The sequence below is a fragment of the Sinohyriopsis cumingii genome, chromosome 15, assembly GCF_028554795.1.
Source record: "Sinohyriopsis cumingii isolate HCF-2022 chromosome 15, ASM2855479v2, whole genome shotgun sequence".
Classification (NCBI taxonomy): Eukaryota; Metazoa; Mollusca; class Bivalvia; order Unionida; family Unionidae; genus Sinohyriopsis; species Sinohyriopsis cumingii.
The window spans coordinates 104669640-104688366 of record NC_142975.1 but is presented as its reverse complement, the minus strand read 5'-3'; the positions used below and the strand labels follow the sequence as shown (position 1 = coordinate 104688366).

Here is an 18727-nt window from a genome sequence, read left to right as displayed (position 1 = left end):
ATACCTAATAATGTTTCCTACCTTAAATATTCTCAGCATGTTTTTTATGTTTTCTAATTTCATGGTGTTTGTTTTTGTAATCATGTCATTATATGTTTTTTATCTTACAGGTGTTGTCTAATGTTGTAAAGCGCTTAGAGCTTCTAAAGATTAGGTACTATACAAAGTCCTCTTTATTATTATTATTATTATCATCATCATTATTTGTGCATGGCTGCCACTGCTTAAAATTTTAAAATTGTTAAAATTGCTTAACAAAACACCCACTAAAAATAATTTGACTGAATTTGACAAATCATCATGACATGGAAGCCTTTCAAGTTTGTGCCAATAGCTGTCATCAACAGCCACCATTACTAACTAATAGAGAAAATTTTTATAGGACTACTCTGAAATCACTGATAAGAATTTTACCAAATTTGACAACAACAGCCTGGCATAAAAGGATATCATATTTATACAAACAAAGAAATTCTCATTAAGTATTGATGCAGCTACTAAAAGTAGAAAATCTTTTGAATGATCAAATTTAAGGGAAATCAAGTCCGGGCTTTTAAAATCATGTAAATAATACCAATCTGCCATTAAATATGGCTGTTGCTGTTCAAATTAGATTAACCTTCACAAACTGAATTTAATACTGCTTCATGGAATAGGATGAAATATTAGGAGAAGCACTGTCAATTTCAGATTTGTGAATCATAGTGATTAGATGAATCTCAATTCTTGATTACAATACAGAGAACTATTTTCAGGATGATTGAGTGAATCTTTATGTCAATAAAGGCTCACAGATAATACAAGAGGCAGGATGTTTCATTTTAACCAGCCCACAAGACATAGGTCAAGGTCACTGGAGTCTAAATTTGCATTCTGCATGGTACAATATATTTGTAATAGCTAGGGGGCACTTTTAAAATGCTTTTAAGTGTCAGTGTATACTATTTGATACAAGTGTGGTCTTTTTATGATCAAGATTTTCAAGTTTTTGTATGTTTAGATGATCCAAGTGATTAACTTCAAAAAGGGACTTGTGAATGTTAATAACATCACAGCCCCAACAACAAAATGGTATAACTGTTGGTGGCAAACTGAGTTTTGGGTTTGAGGGCCTTATATATCAGGACTTATAAATATTGTAAATCACACAAACAATGTCACTGCTATAAACCTTAATTGAATTTGTAATTAAGCGAATCATTGGGGATACATGTGAGTTAAACACAGCATAAATTATTAGTGATATTTTAAAGGAGCATTATACCTTCATTCTTCATTAGTATATTGAAATTCAGAACAAAGCATTATATTTACAGATCAAGCAGTAATTACATCTAATGCCAGATATTTTGATGTAGAGACAGGAAAATCTGGCCAGATGTACATTGAGTTCTACCTTGGCCTCTCTCAGCCTCTTGTTACATGGTATATTTATAAGAATGATACGATGGAGCTGCTGCAGAATTCTAGTAACTTTGGGATCTATTTATCAAATGTAACAGTGGAACTTCAATATCACCAAAAGACAGTTCGTCTTCCAGGATACAAAGCAAGTCTTGAAGGATTTTATGTTGATCAGGAACATTTCACTTCCTACAAGGTGGAAATCAACAATGGATTTGGTGAACCAGTATTTGTAACCCTAGAATTGAAACCCAGAGGTAATAATACTTTATTGTGACCCCAGAATATAACTGTCATTTAATGTAAATTCACAAAAAGAGTTAATATAATTGCAGCAGGAGGAAAACCATGCTCATATCATTCAAATTTATTTTTGTCTATTTTCTCTTTGAAAGATAATGATTGCCACTTTTGAAGAGCTATAGATCAGCTAGCTCTAAACTCCTTAAGTTTTATTTTGGTGTTACTAATGAATCACACCAACATTTTTCACAGTTATGTTTTCTCCAACAGATGAACACAATTTAGACTCAAACACGTAAAACAAATTTTAGACATAAGCACTTACTTGAGTATGAGGAATTCAGATCCCTGTACAAAAGACTTGTGACATGGAAGGCTGATAATAATCACATAAGCTCAGGTTATGGAATTATTAATTGATTTAATACATATTCACTTTCTTGTTTCATATAGTTTGAACTAGACTCATTCCCATTTTGCCATATCCTCTAAAATAATCATGTTCTTAATAGTGGACAGAAACTCCAGAAAACTGAGGTAGTCTGATTTAACATTAGCAGATTTAGAGTTTTAATACTGGAATATTGACTGCTTATTACAATATTTAATACATCCATAGTGACTGTTTATTACAAATTTTAATAAATCCATACTGGAATAGTGACTGCTAATTACAACATTTAATAAATCCATAATGCAAATGTCTATGATAGTAATGTCATTTTAATTCTGTTGAATAAACAACAGGTAAGGATATTTGTAACACCCCTTTTTGACCTGGTATGTCCACTGAGGTCCATTTTATTTGGGATGATCATCATTTTTGTTCCCACTGACATTCCATGCCATAGTCTTAACTCTGCTTGAGATGACCAAGCTTTATGGATCTGTTTAAATCTAAAGATAAAAGAAAGGGTTATGATCATACTCTTTTCTTCCTCTGAAAGATACATCTTATAGTTTGCCAGCCACTATCTCTAGCTGGATTGTTTGGATTGTTACAGGAGTTTGTCAGTGTCATTTTGGGTGAGGGTTGGAACAAAACTGCAATTTGGATATTCAAGTATGATAGTTTCATTATGTTTTGAGAATATTAGCCTTCACATACCATTGTAAGTCATTCTTAAATAAATTGATGTACATATTTTTCATTAACGAAACATTTGTATTTGTCTTTGTTTATTCACTCAAAGTGCTTTGTGGATTGAACTACTTTTCTATTTTCTTTTTCGATTTGTTTATATATACAAAGACAGCAGTGGTAAAAGAGTGTCTTTTATTTTAGACTTGCTTGCTGATTTAAATAAGTTCTGCAACACAGCTGATGTATTCTTTCAAAAGTCCAATTTGATGCCAGCATGTAGATTTTCAAGGTTCAGAAGTACATCTCATCTATAAGTACCAAACTGCAGTTATATAAGTTCTAAGCTATACCTTAACTAGAGCATTAAAATTGTGTAAATTTCACAATGCTCCCTTTCTCATTCAGTACACTTGTATATTTGTAGATCAGTAACATCTATTTTAAGCCTTTGATTATAATGCATTATGCATCCAATGCTGCTCAAATACAGGTGCATGCTTATACAATTCATACTGGTTGTAATTCTGTTATTTTTTGTCTTCACAAATTATCTATCCTTTGTTACAGGTGTTTCAAATGTTCACATGCTTCATTACTGAGGATTGATCTCTCATAAATGTTGTCATATCAGGACTTATTTAGCAAATTAAACAATGTCAAAGATTGGTGCCAGTAAAATGATATGCACATAAATGGAAAAAGAAATCTGCTGATAACAACTTCAGGATCACAGACAAAGACATTGATTTAGCTATAAAATGATGTGAAATTGAAAATGTAGCAAGTCATTCTTGTTTATTATTCCATGTGGACAGATTTCTACAGTGAATGACCTAGCTGATAATGTACATAAAGTGGTAAATTCTAAAAATTCCATTACTGTTATTATAAGATAAATATCTTTCTGTGGCTATAAGGATTCGCTGTTATAATGCTTATATTTTGTCATGTTAAGGCTATTTGGTTACCATTTGGGGAAATTGTTCCAACACATTATTGACTGACTTTCAAGACTACAAAACAAAGATCAGCACAAATTATACTCGAAAACCTGATTGAGGCACCAAACAAGCTTTTCATCAAAAATTTTTTCTAAATGGATTGATTACCAGGAAATCATTTTTTGTCCATGTTTCTTAAATTAATCACTATTCAGCATCTTCAGGAATTATTCCTTATTATGAACTGTGTGTGATTGGACTCTTAACTTACAAACCTTTAAAAGTCTGTTCATGATGGGACTCCTCAACTTACCAAGCCAAATTTAGAAACCTTTAGAAAGTTTCTGTTCATGATGGGACTCTTAAAATTTTCAAGCCTAAGTTAGAAACCTTTAAAATGTCTCTGCAGTCTGCAGTTCCAATGTGGTTTCCCCTGGTTCTTCTTTTGCCAGTTATTTTGGCTGCCATGTATAGCCTATCCTGTGCTGAAAAATGGCATTATACCTGCAGTGACAACAATCATAAAAGTAGGCATATATTGTCAGATTAAAAATAAACAATGCAAATCAAGAACACAATTAGCATAGACCATTAGAAAAATGAAGTAATCATAAGAATCCAGTTAACTCAGATATCAGACACATTACAACTAATTACTGCTTTTCAGAACAAATTTTACTTTAAGTGGCTGTAACTTAAACACTAAGCCAGTATTGCACATCGTATCCCCAGGGCAGGGTTTACTTTATCTCCCTCATTTAAATTTGGGGGGACACAACAGTTTAGAAGGAAGAATAAAATAGCAATGAATAATGGACTAATAGTGCTAAAAAATGTGATAATCTTGTTTGCTTTGACAGTTGGGGCCCCGAGTGGCTGAGTGGTCTAAAGCGCTCTCCATCACAGATCATTAGTGTATTCAGTAGTAACAGATTATGTATTGCTGATATTAGAATGGCCTTTGATTAAACTAATTTTGATAATGTATTACTTACCTGTTACTATTGCCAGATTCCATTCATCCGGTCACACTGATGTCCTGTTAGCTAAGAATTTCCCCAAAAAGGACTGAGGAATAGTGTGCATGGGTCTGATAGGAGTTACAGCTTGGACTTAAGGCAATAGATGATTTCTCACCATATATGCCTTATTTTACTTTTCATCTGGGAAAGAGTAAAGTATGCCCCCACACCAAACTAGATATTCACTAGGCAGACTTGTTCTTCTTCATCCTCTTGAACAATATCATCAAGGATTGCATCAGAGAGATAATGTGATGTACTGGTGTCATGGGCCTTTCTCATTGTTGCTAGGATGTGTAGTCCATCTGAGACCAACAAACTGTATTATTTTGACCTTTGCAGAGATCCATACATTGCCAGTGATAACAATGTCCTTCCCTAGTTGTGAAGATTTCAAATTGTTTTAGAAAATCTAAATCCAGGATACAGTATTCTGTGATTGGTGCCACACAGACCATATGTGAAAATGTATTTGAATGCAATTTTCCACATTTTGGACCAGCATCATTTCACCTCAAGATGCACATTGATTCATTATCCCAATTCCCCCAAATGCTATGTAGATATTCCGTCCAGGTTAAGCACTGTAGTTGCTGCTTTATTCACTATGGCATAGATCACAATGTACAGAAATGCTCTGTATATGATGATATTAATTAATTACTTTGACAGTTTTTGTTAATTTGTTTTATTTATCGAAGTCACATTTCTTAATACCATCAATGGTCATTGCATGATTTTTGGTTCTGAAGAAATAGAGCTTTCTCCAACATTGTTCTTGTTTTCTAGTGGTATATTGCTGATTTTTTCCTTCTTGTAATATTATCAAGTATGTCATCAAACTGAAGATTGTCTGTTATAAAACGAATGCATAACAAAGCTATGTCACATAATAAATCTGTGTTAAACCAGATTCAAGTTCATTTGCACATCTTGATTCATCTGTGTTGCCCAATAAGGTCATGTATTGTAATATGTGTCATTGTAGATTGTTGCCATGTTACGTCTGTGAAGTAAGCACATAACCTGGTACTTAGTATTGATTAGTCTTTAAAGTCTGAACATTTGTGCTATATTTCTTGTCATTTTATATAAAATTTTGATTTTAAACATGTTGTGGCATTTATTACATTTTTTTTACCTCTTAGATCTATTCACCCCGACGCTAAATTGGGTCAAATGGATTGGAGTGAAGGGAGGGGTTAGGGCTAGAAGCACAATGTTTCCTGCCAGTTTACAAATGTAGAATTTATTGATCCAGGTTTTGTGACTTTTATAATATCAGGGGTTTAGAGTGATAGATACATATTAAATATATTATTGTCAATCTGAATATCATTTACACATTTAAATGTGTGGGGATGAATGGTTTCTTTTACAAGGTTCTCCAGAGACACCAGTCAACCTTGGTGTTGTTCCTGGCAGTGTCACTACTCATAGTCTACAGCTGACATGGCAAGCAGGATTCCATGGTGGAGCCTCACAAACCTTTGTCATTGAGTACAGGGAGGATGGAAAGACCAATTGGCTGAATAAGTTAGAACCAAGAGGACGTGTACAGTATGTCACCCTGAATACATCAATTACTGATCTCAAGGATGGTACTAAATATGAATTTAGGATTTACTCAGAGAATGTTTATAATCGATCGCAGGTATCTTCAACAGTCAATGAGACAACTAAGACAGGTGTGATTTGATTTCTTTATTTTATTTCTTTGTCACCTTCACAGAATATGACATTATGTTACTTAATCCATGAAATACTAGCTATTCCATGGCAAGTGTCGATGAGAGTTTGCACGGGAGAGTTTGACCGCAAGTGTGTATTGGTTTTGATATACTAGGTGTTTATTTTGTTAAAGATAAATATTAAACTATTGGGTTTTGCTATTGAAAACTATATAGAAACCAGACAATATTTGGTCACTTCATACTGCAGTATCTGCATCAAAATATGTTACTGTAAGAGAACTAGCATGTTCTATGGGAAAATGCTGTGTTTATGGGAGAAATGTTTGTTCAGTCAACCTCAGAACTAAAACGTATGCTAAGATATTCCTCTCTCCATTTGATAAAAGGGACAATTTCCTCAGTATTTAAGGAACTTAATGAATAATTGACAATTAGACAGGATAATATAGCATGCATTTTTCATGGATTCACTTAATTTTTTGTACAGTTTAGGAGAAGTTAAATTAAATCCCAAAAGTACGCATACTAGTAAAATCATGTCATTCATTAAGTGAAGAAAGAAAACATGTCTAATAACTCTCATCATTATTACTAATTTGTACAAATTTATGGAGCTTAACTTGTACCATAAATCATTGACTAAATCTGCCGATTGACATTGAAGATCAAATATTGGTTAAACAATGAAAAATTTATCAACTAGTGTTATTTTTGATTGGCTTCATTACTTAGTTATCATCCTAAGGCCAAGAAAGTATGATCCTGCATCCACTGAGCATCTTCCATCCATACATCTTATTAAAGTTCCTTCTCAAAGCTATGTTACTTGACTGATTTCATCAGTTCTGCCTTTGAGCAGTCTGGCATTGTACCTTTCAAGATTATATAATATTTGCCAATCCACCATCCCACAGTTCCTTAGAAAGTATAAAGCCTTTATGCAGATCTTTCAGAAGGAATACGAATACTAAATTGAATATGACAGAAGCATCATGCATAAATATCTTCCAAATGTACATAAATATTTTAAATATTTCCCACCTGCACCAAATGTGGCTGTTGATATTAAACATCATAAAGTCTTTAAATCATTTCGCTTTTGTTCAAAATCCTGAGCAGAAAGAGACTATTCTTCACAGAATACATCATGGCATAAGTACCTTTAAAATTTGTTTAAATTATGCCAAAGTCTAAAGCCCAATATGGTAACTGATACTAAAAATAGAACAATCAATAAAAGAATTTTAACTCTAAAAAATGGATGACGAGTTTTTTCTATGTATGATGATTCTATGGTCTTAAACTAAGTAAAAGAAGCGAACCCAACAAGTTTTTGTAACATTTGACAAGCATTCAGCAACGCATTTCCCAAGAATGCACAGTGGAAATTTAAAATGAATGTACATGATTGTGAACTAAATCACAAATAAACATACTTGTTCTATCACAAGTTCAAAAGAACAGAATGTTCCGAATGAATTCCAGTAATCTTGAATATCCTGATTTACAGTCTTGATACATCACAGTGATATAACCAAAAATGTCTTTCAATGAATCCTCAGTAATCCTATGATAGTGGTCTACTTCAAAAGTTAATGAGCACTTTTCCAGTGACTAATTTACTTCAATAAATCCTCTCAAATTATAACTGAAGAGAATATATGTGATTCTACAGACTGATATTAAGAAAGGAATACATAATTGCCTAGCCTGCATCTTATATACAAACTGTCACCTGACCTATTACACAACAAAGAGCCTAGGATGAAGGTCACTTTCACTTCAGATTCATAAACAACAAAGACCCAGACCTTCTAGACCATCTACATTCAAAACACCCCCTGTTACCTATGCCGTTGTCCTTGAAAATTTGAAGAAAATTAAAACTTGTCCAATCATCATCAGAATTTTTTGAAAAAACTTGGAGCAGTGGTTGTTGAAGGTACACATTTCTGGGATCATCAGATTATATGTTATAATAACAAAAGGCCTGAGCCTATGGTCCTCAACAGAAACAAAATGTGTAACAGCTATATCTGTAAAGACTTTAACCCACTTTCTTTAGACCATTTTTCATTTTGTAGAGTTTCAAAAATATTGCTGTTAAATTATAATAAAATGAGAGAGTAGAGCATAGTTATTTATATATATATATATATATATATATATATATATATATATACTGTTTTATTAAGTTTCAACTTGCATCAGGTAAATCCTGAATTTGAATATTATTTCATGTTATTCCCATCAGATTGTTTCCTTTCTGCAGATATTTCTATCCTAGTTATTTATAGCATCACACATGCTTAACCTGTTAATGGAGCTCAAGCTATCAAAGTTTTATATCATGTATGCTTTTCATTATACTGTAATAAAAGTAAAGTTGAAATTATTGAATTTTGAAACGTCACATATGCCTCGTCATTATATTAATCTACTGATATTATTATTTCTTATTTTCTTATTTTCTATATTTTATTTCATTTTATCTTTTTGTATTTCTTATTTCTTATTTTCAGGACTATGTAATATGGATGTGACATGATAACATTCTTTTTTCCAGCACTATGGAAATTGGGTCATTTACGTTATGTTAAGGCTGCTACTGATAAGTACATTACACCCAATTTAGATTGCATTTGTTCATGTCTTTTATTTTCAATGGTTTTAATCCAGAATGCAAATACACAAGAAAACCAGTTGGTTATAGTTCCGTGACATATTTTGTAGTACCCATTATTTCAGAATATGTGTACTTTTTATAGCACATATGACATATCAGCATACAAATATGCTTTCAACAAAACATAGGCATACAATATTGTTTGTCTTGTTTGTTTTTGTTTTGTAATTTTCCATTTATAAAGACAGAATCAAAGTGATTTGGCTTCTGAAAATATTACATTTATACTTATAAAGTTTACAATTATATATATATATATATCTTAGTCAAACCTGTCCCAGCTACCAACTACTTGCAACAGCATTATTACTTCCCCCTGACAAATTTCCTATTAAAAACATGTATATAACAGTCATCTACTTTCTGCAAACCAGTGAATGTCCAGGAGTTTCCTAACCAAATTATTGCTTCTCACTAATTGGAGTGTATTGAGTGTAACTGTTCTGTGGATGTACATTAAACTTTTGTGTTATGATGCATAGATGAGGTGAGAGCACATCAATGTATAAACATTTCCTATCTTACGTGTGCTCACTGTATGCAAGCCTCACTATACATGTAGTTAAAACATTCCACTCTGTCACTCACACACACACAAGTTTGAAAACAAAGCAGATTATTTAAATAGTGAGAGAGGGTGTCAAACCATATGGTAGCTAGATGGCAGGAAAAAATCTTATTTTAGTCACAGCAGCCTTTAGTGATACTGTGTTTGAAATCTTAATTTAAAAAAAATATCTGATAAAAAGGTGATATGTGAGGAGAGATACAAATTCATCCCAATTCAATACTTTCAGTAATAAGCCATTATTTATTAAACTTGTCTGTACAGGCAGGCAAAGTATCAGCTTATGTATTAAAAACATAAGCCAAAGTAGAGACTGATTACCTAATGTTTAGAGTGAACATGGAAATGTCTTTAAAAATAGTACAATGGCCCTTAAATATGTTAAAAAATTACTTACTATATCCCTTTTGTTAGTTGAAAACAATAATGATTTTAGGTACATGAAAACAACATATGCCACCTTCAAAGAAAATTTCACCCCCAGCCCCTTAAATTAAACGGTGAGATTTGTAACCTTCTTTGGTTCCCATTTCATCATAGGTCTGTCATGTACATTGACTCATTTGATCATGACAAGGTAAGCAAGTGGTAAACCAGGCTTTCATTTTGAAGTGTGCACACCTATTCCTAAGCCTTATTATACAAGCTGGTTCTTGAACTATTTCAGGATCATAATGTAGGCATAGGGAAACTAGTGTTTTGTCATGGTGCAGGACATAAAGATCAGTGACTTTGTTAAGCATCAGCAATTATTTAATTTATAGTCTTTATTAAAGTGAACTCAATTTGCAACGCATTCTACTAAACATTGACCAAGGAATGCTGTGATTATTTGGGATCTTACTAAAGGAATCAAATTACTTTTCTCAGTGACCAACTGGACAAAGTCTACACTATGATAAATGTAATTTAAATTACTGTTGTTCTTATTGCAGTACCAAGTACATCTGAAAGCCTTGGCTTGCCAGTTGCTGGGATAGCCGGAGGCATAAGTGCTGGAATTGTCTGTATCTTTGTCATAGGAATAGGCATATTTCTTTGGAGAAGAAATCGACATAAAACACAAAGTGAACATGGTAAGGAAGATTATCATTATCAGTATCTCAAAATGTATCATTTTAAATGCATGTGCAGATAAGTGAAGAAAATAAACAGACACGAGTTATATCATTGACTATTCTCATCCCTTTTTATATGTTTGAAATTTGATTAACTAGCAGTAAACTTTTAACTCTGTTGTATATTGAACATTGAATCATCTTCATTTGTCGATATGATACTTGGCCTATTTCATATTCAGTGACAACCCATTATCATTGTATATTATCTATGTGTAATATGGTCTATAATTATCTAATACATGTATGTATGGGATCTATTACAATTGTACATTTTGTCTTTTAAGTTTCCCGTGTAAATATGTGTATTTTCCATTCTGTCCATTTTATTTATGTCTTCTGTCTTTCAATTGCACCTTGCAAATATTATTAACTGTTTACACTCAGACATTGACATCCGTTATTGTCCATTAATATAAAGAATTTTTCTTTAACATTTCAAAGAGCTCTTTATAAACACAATAAAAGCAATATCTATATTACAAGTAATAAAACTTTTCATAGGAGAAGATTTAGCTCTGAAAAACCATGTACTTTAATGCTAATATGCACACAATACACATAATGTACTATATTTAATACATTTCTAAGATTATGTTATTGCATTTCTAAATTGAGTCTCTGGTCACATAAGGTCTACTTGTAACTTTTTGGAAATTAAAAAAGGATAATATACCTGAAAGAATTATTGATTTCAATTTCAGGCAATGATGTATTGAGGGAGCATGAAAAAAGGTGAGATTCATGTTGAGACATCATTAAGTCCGAAACTAGTCAGTTTTTAAAATGTGGATATCACACATTGCTGCATGACTATGGTGTTAAAATGGGAACTATATTGGTACTGACATGCAAATGCATGAGTAAGAGTGCCATTTTTTTAATGTATAGGGATGTACCTAGCTATAAATTATACCCTTGATAATCCATTGTCTCTTTATTAATAATAACCAAAATATAATAATACCAGGTAGAACTTCAAAAGGGTTGTAATTGGGGTTAATTGAATGAATAATGACCTAAATTGACCAAATGTTAAATTGCAAAGTATACAGTTGTATTTTGCCAATGTACGTTAGACTTATTATGTTTGGAACAATACATAGCATCAGGGCAAATTTTAATTACAATTTATTAAGGTGTTACAATATGAAACATTTGTATGGTTGTATAATACTAATCAAAACTGAAGTTTTGTTTTATATGTCTAAAGCAATTTTTCCAACAGATTCACACTCATATGTATCACTTAGCTGTATTAAAAGAAACCTGAATAGCTCCATCAATTCAGGCAAACCTCTTGACTGTATTTAACCATTGAAGACATTAATTGTAAATATTTCATATATTTTCTAACAGGTTCTTTTTAATTTGTTGGAATATGAAGCATACATTGACAGAAGGATCATGGTGAAAATGAAAACGTGATCAATTCTAATCCAATGGCTTTGATATGCGCTGTCATGCTGTTTATATTGGTGATTTACCTATAGTACTTATGACATTCGAATAGATTCTTTAGGGATTTAGGTGTGTAAATGTAGGCAAATACTTTTATACCATATACCTACATGAATTGCCCATTATGGGCTAAAATGGTGTTACACCCAAAAATGTTACATTGATTAAATTAAGCTATTTCAGTCTACACTTGTTTTGTTTTCTTAACTAACCTGTTTCTAAATAAATGTGTCCTTCCTTCCACCATCAGATTTCAAGGATCTACACACCTAAATAATACAACGTTACTTGCAAGTAGTAAACAATGGAAGGTCTACACATTTAACCTGGTGAAATGTAAGACTATACATGTAAGTTAGTATTTTAAAGAAATAAATGACTTATAAAAATGGTACTAAAAGCTGCTTTGCCATGCGCTCAGCATAAAGAGGTTAGTGTTAGGATTGGTTGGCCTGGTGTTAGAATAATGTGACTGGGTGGGACATCATGCTACATGTCTGCAGCATTATGCCCCAATGCTAGACATCACTTTAAACTGTCAAACTGCAGACATCATAGCGATATGACTGAGAAATTGTTAAAGCTACATTAAAAATCCAAATCACACAAACACATGCTCAGACATACATATTTTTAAAACTTTCTTCTGATCCAGATTAATATTACTGAATAATAGTAATTGCCATATAATACCAACACAACACACATAATAAAGTGATATCTTAATATCTACTCAATAAGACATAATCCTTTTGAAGTTTAGCCTCATTCTTTGATAGACATAAGGAAAGACTGTGTGAAATGCAGCAATAAAGTAAAGAACTGCTGATATAATTATGTACCTTATTTACAGTTACCAAATAAGACCCATTACTATGTTTTGCAATAGAAACTTTCCTAAGTTAAAGCTTTTCCCTAATCCATCAGTTGTTACTGGGTATTATTAAAACTTTTACACATGTTCAATGAAACAGTTTACTTTTATATATTTGTATCAGCCATTAGTCTTCAAGTTGTGAGTAGCTGAAATACATATAATCTTTGAATTGGTTATTAATTATTCATTACGTTGGTTTTTGAAAGAGATAGTATTTAAGCTTTGCGATATTAAATCTGTTTAATTTATCAACAGCAAAATATTCAGTATGTCTCTTGACTTTCTTGGATCACAAAAGGAAAAAAGAATTTTGGTTTTTGAAGGCTATCTTTACAATATAGACAACATAACAGAAAGAAAGGAAATGTGGTGATATCATAATTGTCCATGCAAAGGTGTATGTGACACTACCATTGGACAAATTTTCAATGCATCTTCTGATAATGATCTAGCTGCATCTTCAGGGTAAATTTCAAGGTGCATGTTTAAAATAAATCAAACAGCAAGCGAAATAATCAAAAGATCATTTTCAGGTTATAGTTCGGTTAGTAGTTGGAAATTTGTTACATGTTCCATAGACAACTTTACCAGAAACTGAGACAATTGAATGTAATATCAGGATATACCATCAGCTTCCATCAATTGAGAAAAATAACTTTCTGCTTGAACTTTGAAATCAATTGACTGGTTCAATTATCCTACATCATGAGGAATCATTTTATTTGCTGCTGACAGGAATTTAATTTCTTTGTTGACCATTCATTCAGATTAAGCCTTCCCTCATATATTCAGCTATACACAATTCACACACTGAATACTGGAACTGTGTTAAAAGCTACGTATACAACCCATTAACACATACAGTTTTATTTCCATGTGTATCAAATTATCCATTGACCTTCCTCTTCTCCGTTTGTTAAAAACACGTTCTCTGTTAAACAAGGTCCTCTTACTGTACAGTTGTGTTTTTAATAAATGAACAATATTGAGTTTATTGGTCACATTGGCATAGATGGTTACATCAAGGTAACACATATATTTTGTTAATTAAGGGGTGGGTGGGTCATTTCAAAGAGAAGGATCAAGACACCTACATACCCAATTAGCTAGGCTTCAATAAGTACATGATTTAAATACAAATATCAAACAAGAAGTCAAAGCAAAAGCACAAATATTATATAAAAATACAAAATCTTGTTGAAAGTATAGTGTAAAAAATCCAAACGTTTTCATGAGCAGTGAACTAAACAAATGTTTCCTTAGAGAATCCTAAAACATATACACAACAGATATTTGATTTGACAATAAAGCAAGACTTTTAAAACTAATTAAAATATAAAATATGTGGTAAATGTAAAAACAATATTTAGAAAACCTGCCTATACCTCTAAAATAGATATGAAATATTATGTAAGATATTGCTCTAAATTTGGATCACACAGGGCATGGGTCACATAAAAGTTCTAAATGGAAAAATGATATACTATACAAAAATGTTAACATTACAAGTCTTATAGAGGTGTATACTTTTATTTTACCTTGAATAACTACCTTTCATAAAGCCCATGCATTAAAGATATGAAAACCACAAAGGTCAGTATAGTAAAATCTTTATTTTGTAGATTTATTTTAGTCTAAGCTTGAAACATTCGTCCTTATTTATACAAAAAATTGCATATAAGACATGTGTTTCATTTCAATCACAAGAAGAAATCATGCCAACTCCAGTTCTGTCAAACAAGATGGAGACAGTGGAAAAGAGTATGAGGGACTGCATTTCAAAGAAACTGAAGCAAGCCAATACCTACAACTTAATGGTAAATAAACATATGTGATAGATTTTGCCATTAGTTGTATAAATGTCTGAACAGTCAGCTCAAGTCATGTGTTCTGAATGGTTTCATAGAAAGATGGCACTCAAAGCTTATAAAGTTTGAATGGTGTCATAGAAAAATGGCACTCAAAGCTTATAATGTTTGAATGGTTTCGTAGAAAGATGGTACTCAAAGCTTAAAAAGTTTGAATGGTTTCTTAGAAAGATGGCACTCAAAGCTTATACAGTTTGAATGGTTTCTTAGAACGGTGGCACTCAAAGCTTATAAAGTTTGAATGGTTTCTTAGAAAGATGGCACTCAAAGCTTATAAAGTTTGAATGGTTTCTTAGAACGGTGGCACTCAAAGCTTATAAAGTTTGAATGGTTTCTTAGAAAGATGGCATTCAAAGCTTATAAAGTTTGAACCTTTAAATTATTAAGCTATGTTAATACATTCTTAACATGATAAATTTATCCTTGTATAATTCCATCCTTCTAAATGAAAATTTACATTGTCATGTGACAAAGAATCCTATCACATTCGTGATTAACACTCATAATAAATAATTGCTCCTCCTGGAACTCTCTTGGCTGTTTTAATTAATCAGAATTTGGAAATTTTTGTAAACACCTAGGGACTAACTTAATCATTCAGCACAATGAATGAATTGTATCACTAAATAATTAACTGTGATCATGAAACACTCTAACCTTATACAAAGGTGAAATTTTCTTAATGGATCTCTTAGGGTGATGTATGTTAGTAATTCATTGAAAGCTGCAAAGGCAGACAAATAATTGGAAATGGTGAATAATGTCTTTCTGAAGAAAACAAATTGTTTATTGAATTCATTTATTTAATATCTTTTTATGTTGTATTTTTTATTTTAAGTTTACACTTATTTGATTATAATGGTAATGAAACAGCTGGGATGGGGGAATGAGTTCACCTACTGAGGTTCAGCCTTTCCCCAACATGAATGAAGCATATAATATGAGAGATAGGCAGGTAGGGGGAGGGAGGGAAAGAGAGAGTAAAATACAGAATATGCATGATACATATTATAATATATAATATACATATTGATAGTGTAGTTGTTCCATTCTCTATTATTTACTCTGTGGTTTTAGATATGATGCAAATGTATTATAATTTGTAAACTGCTAAAAAAGCAAAAAGTGTTTTTAACAAGTTAGCTTTCAGAACAGAGAAAATACAGCTCTCGTATATTATTAAAATGTAAGACTTTCGTCACTTAATTAAAAATTTTGGTTACCCATTTGATATAAATGAAAGTTAATGCTATTTGGTGAGGTCTTTTTGATCTCATTTCCATTATTTATTTGTCTCTTTGGCTAAAGCAATATACAAAATATTCTGATTATTGGAGTGAAGTATTTCACTTATTTTATGATGCTATAACTCACACTTCCCATTTCTCCTCAGGTATCACATTAGAAGAAAACAGAAATGTCGATAAAAGGTATTGGAACATCATTGGAATATTACATAAGAGACGATACATTAATATTTGCATGTGTATAATCTTCAAATATTAATTGTATGATTGATAGTATAAATTGATTCATCAATTAAGAAATCAGTATCGCATTTTGTCTTTTAATATTGAATGTTATTTTTAAACTTAGATATATAAATATGTCACAGGAGTGATCACTGGCAAGAGAGAAGCAGTCTTTAGCTGAACCTACATATTCAGGTAGTTAAATGTTTGTAAAAGTAAACAATTGAGCACTTTGTTTTAACCTTTTCAGCACTCTTATATTTTAAATATCTAATAATATTTCAATTTACAGCTTAAGGTCGCCTGAAAGTGATTCCTATGAAAAATTGCACCCCTATGCTAACAGTGACACCCAGATGTATAGCTCACTGAAGATTCCCAAAACATCCAAAGGTAACTTCATCAGTAATTTATTTCAATTTTCTTGGACTCAACTGCCCCAGAAGTAATAAAGACTAATTATATTCATATGATTGTGGAATCTTACATGATTCCCTACTGTAGGTCTAAAAAAACAGTGGCAGTATTTGACGTTTGACATAGTTTATATAATTATCTACAGGAGGCAGATGTATCAGTCTGTTGTAATGTTTTCCAAATATCAATGCTAGATATTCTTCTGTTTTCTTGTACATCAGATATTAATGGAAATTGATCTCATTTTGGTTTGCCAATTTATATGGCATTGTCTAATTTTATTCATATTTATTTCACTAAGTATGCAAAAAATGTGTAAACTACACAAGGCTGTCTAATTTGGAACTATCAATGAACAGTGTTTTGATCATATATATTGACTGTGTCCATATTAGTATAATCAGTAAATGCTTCCAATTTAATGTATCAATGATAACCATTCAGTGCAAACAAAAGTTTGATTATGTTGCATATCTGTTTAAGTGAAATGACTTTTGCAATTTAAGTTTTCTGTAGTCAGTGAAAACTATCTTTCTAAAGGTTATATAGTAATTACAAATGTCAAATTCATGTTGACCTTTGTCAGTAGAAGAGATGTAAAACTTCAGTTCAGTATTAGATAGATAGTGTTACTTTAATTTACACAGAGACAAGTTTGATATCAGCCCCATATCTTCTTTAAACGGAAAATGCTGTGACAAACATACGTCTGTAAGTTAAACTTTAAAAAATATTTTTTTTTTAAGGTTGTAGGCATTATTTAAAATTACTTAACTGAGGATGTGTTAATGATATGTTTGTCACAACTCTGTATGATGTCCATGATTATTAGTTATTATGTAATGATAATTATTATCAAACCATATTTCATTTCACCCTGTTTTTTTCTTTGTTTCCTAAAAGCACTTATATTCTTATCAAAATGTATTAGTTTGAATACACTGATTTATATAGTTGTTTATTAGTATAAATCTAGGGTTATATACATTATCTCTTATTTACAGATTCCAAAGAAATTTATGAAAATACATGTGTAACAAGGCCTGAGAACTGTTGAGTATCAAAACCAACTTAGGAGAGATTCATTGAAGACATTGTTTTATGTTTATTGCCTAATAAGTGATGTCATTAACACAGATTATGAAGTAAGTTGCACACAGTGGATATTCATTGACATTACTGATGCAATATTTGATGTGTCTTACATTTTGTATTTTTTTTATATTTTGCATGCATATCTAAGCCTTTTCATGAATTATCAGTGAGGGAAGACACTTGTAACTCCTTAATTGTTGTTTAGTTTTAATGCTTATATTAATATTGAAATTATTGTAATTAGCCAAGTCATATAACGAGTCATATAATGAATTCATACCCATAAATAAATTGCAGATATAACAACATGAGTTTCATTATAACCATCTCAGTGGCGTAATAACTAGATCAATGGCAATAAAATAATTTGTTCATTTTTGACTATCATTTCTTTTGCTAATGAGTAGGTTCTTAAAGTGATTTGAAGTAAAATATACATACAAACTAGTAATGTTTTTTTTAATAAACACAATGATGCTAACACCATATAATTATGTTGCTTGATGAACTTTTATCTACATAGTCTCTAAAAAAAGTTTGTTTCAGCCTCCTAATTCTTCTTTCATTCATATATACTTTTTCTAAACTTTTACATTATGCCTTATATATCCAAATGCGAAATTGTCAAATGTAGAATTCTGGAGGAATTAATTTATCATGAGTGCTTCTAGTGTGCCCTGAATTAATCATTTTGACAGTTTAAGGAAGTTGACAATATAAATATTAATAACCCATTATCAAATGGTTGAACACTGAATTGTCATTATTAATCCACTG

At 31.5% G+C, this 18727-nt stretch overlaps 1 protein-coding gene across 1 annotated transcript in view; it reads left to right on the top strand.

Annotated features, from left to right (window-relative positions):
• Positions 1 to 18727, top strand: part of LOC149782416 (contactin-4-like) — a 52029-nt gene extending 33302 nt beyond the window's left edge. Inside the window, exons 8-15 of the mRNA XM_089935135.1 lie at positions 1317 to 1661; positions 6077 to 6382; positions 10578 to 10718; positions 11465 to 11495; positions 14806 to 14915; positions 16360 to 16396; positions 16731 to 16831; positions 17860 to 18727. Of these exons, the coding sequence (XP_089791261.1) occupies positions 1317 to 1661; positions 6077 to 6382; positions 10578 to 10718; positions 11465 to 11495; positions 14806 to 14915; positions 16360 to 16396; positions 16731 to 16831; positions 17860 to 17912 (1124 nt within the window). The 3' untranslated portion in view covers positions 17913 to 18727. The remainder of the gene's footprint in view (positions 1 to 1316; positions 1662 to 6076; positions 6383 to 10577; positions 10719 to 11464; positions 11496 to 14805; positions 14916 to 16359; positions 16397 to 16730; positions 16832 to 17859) is intronic.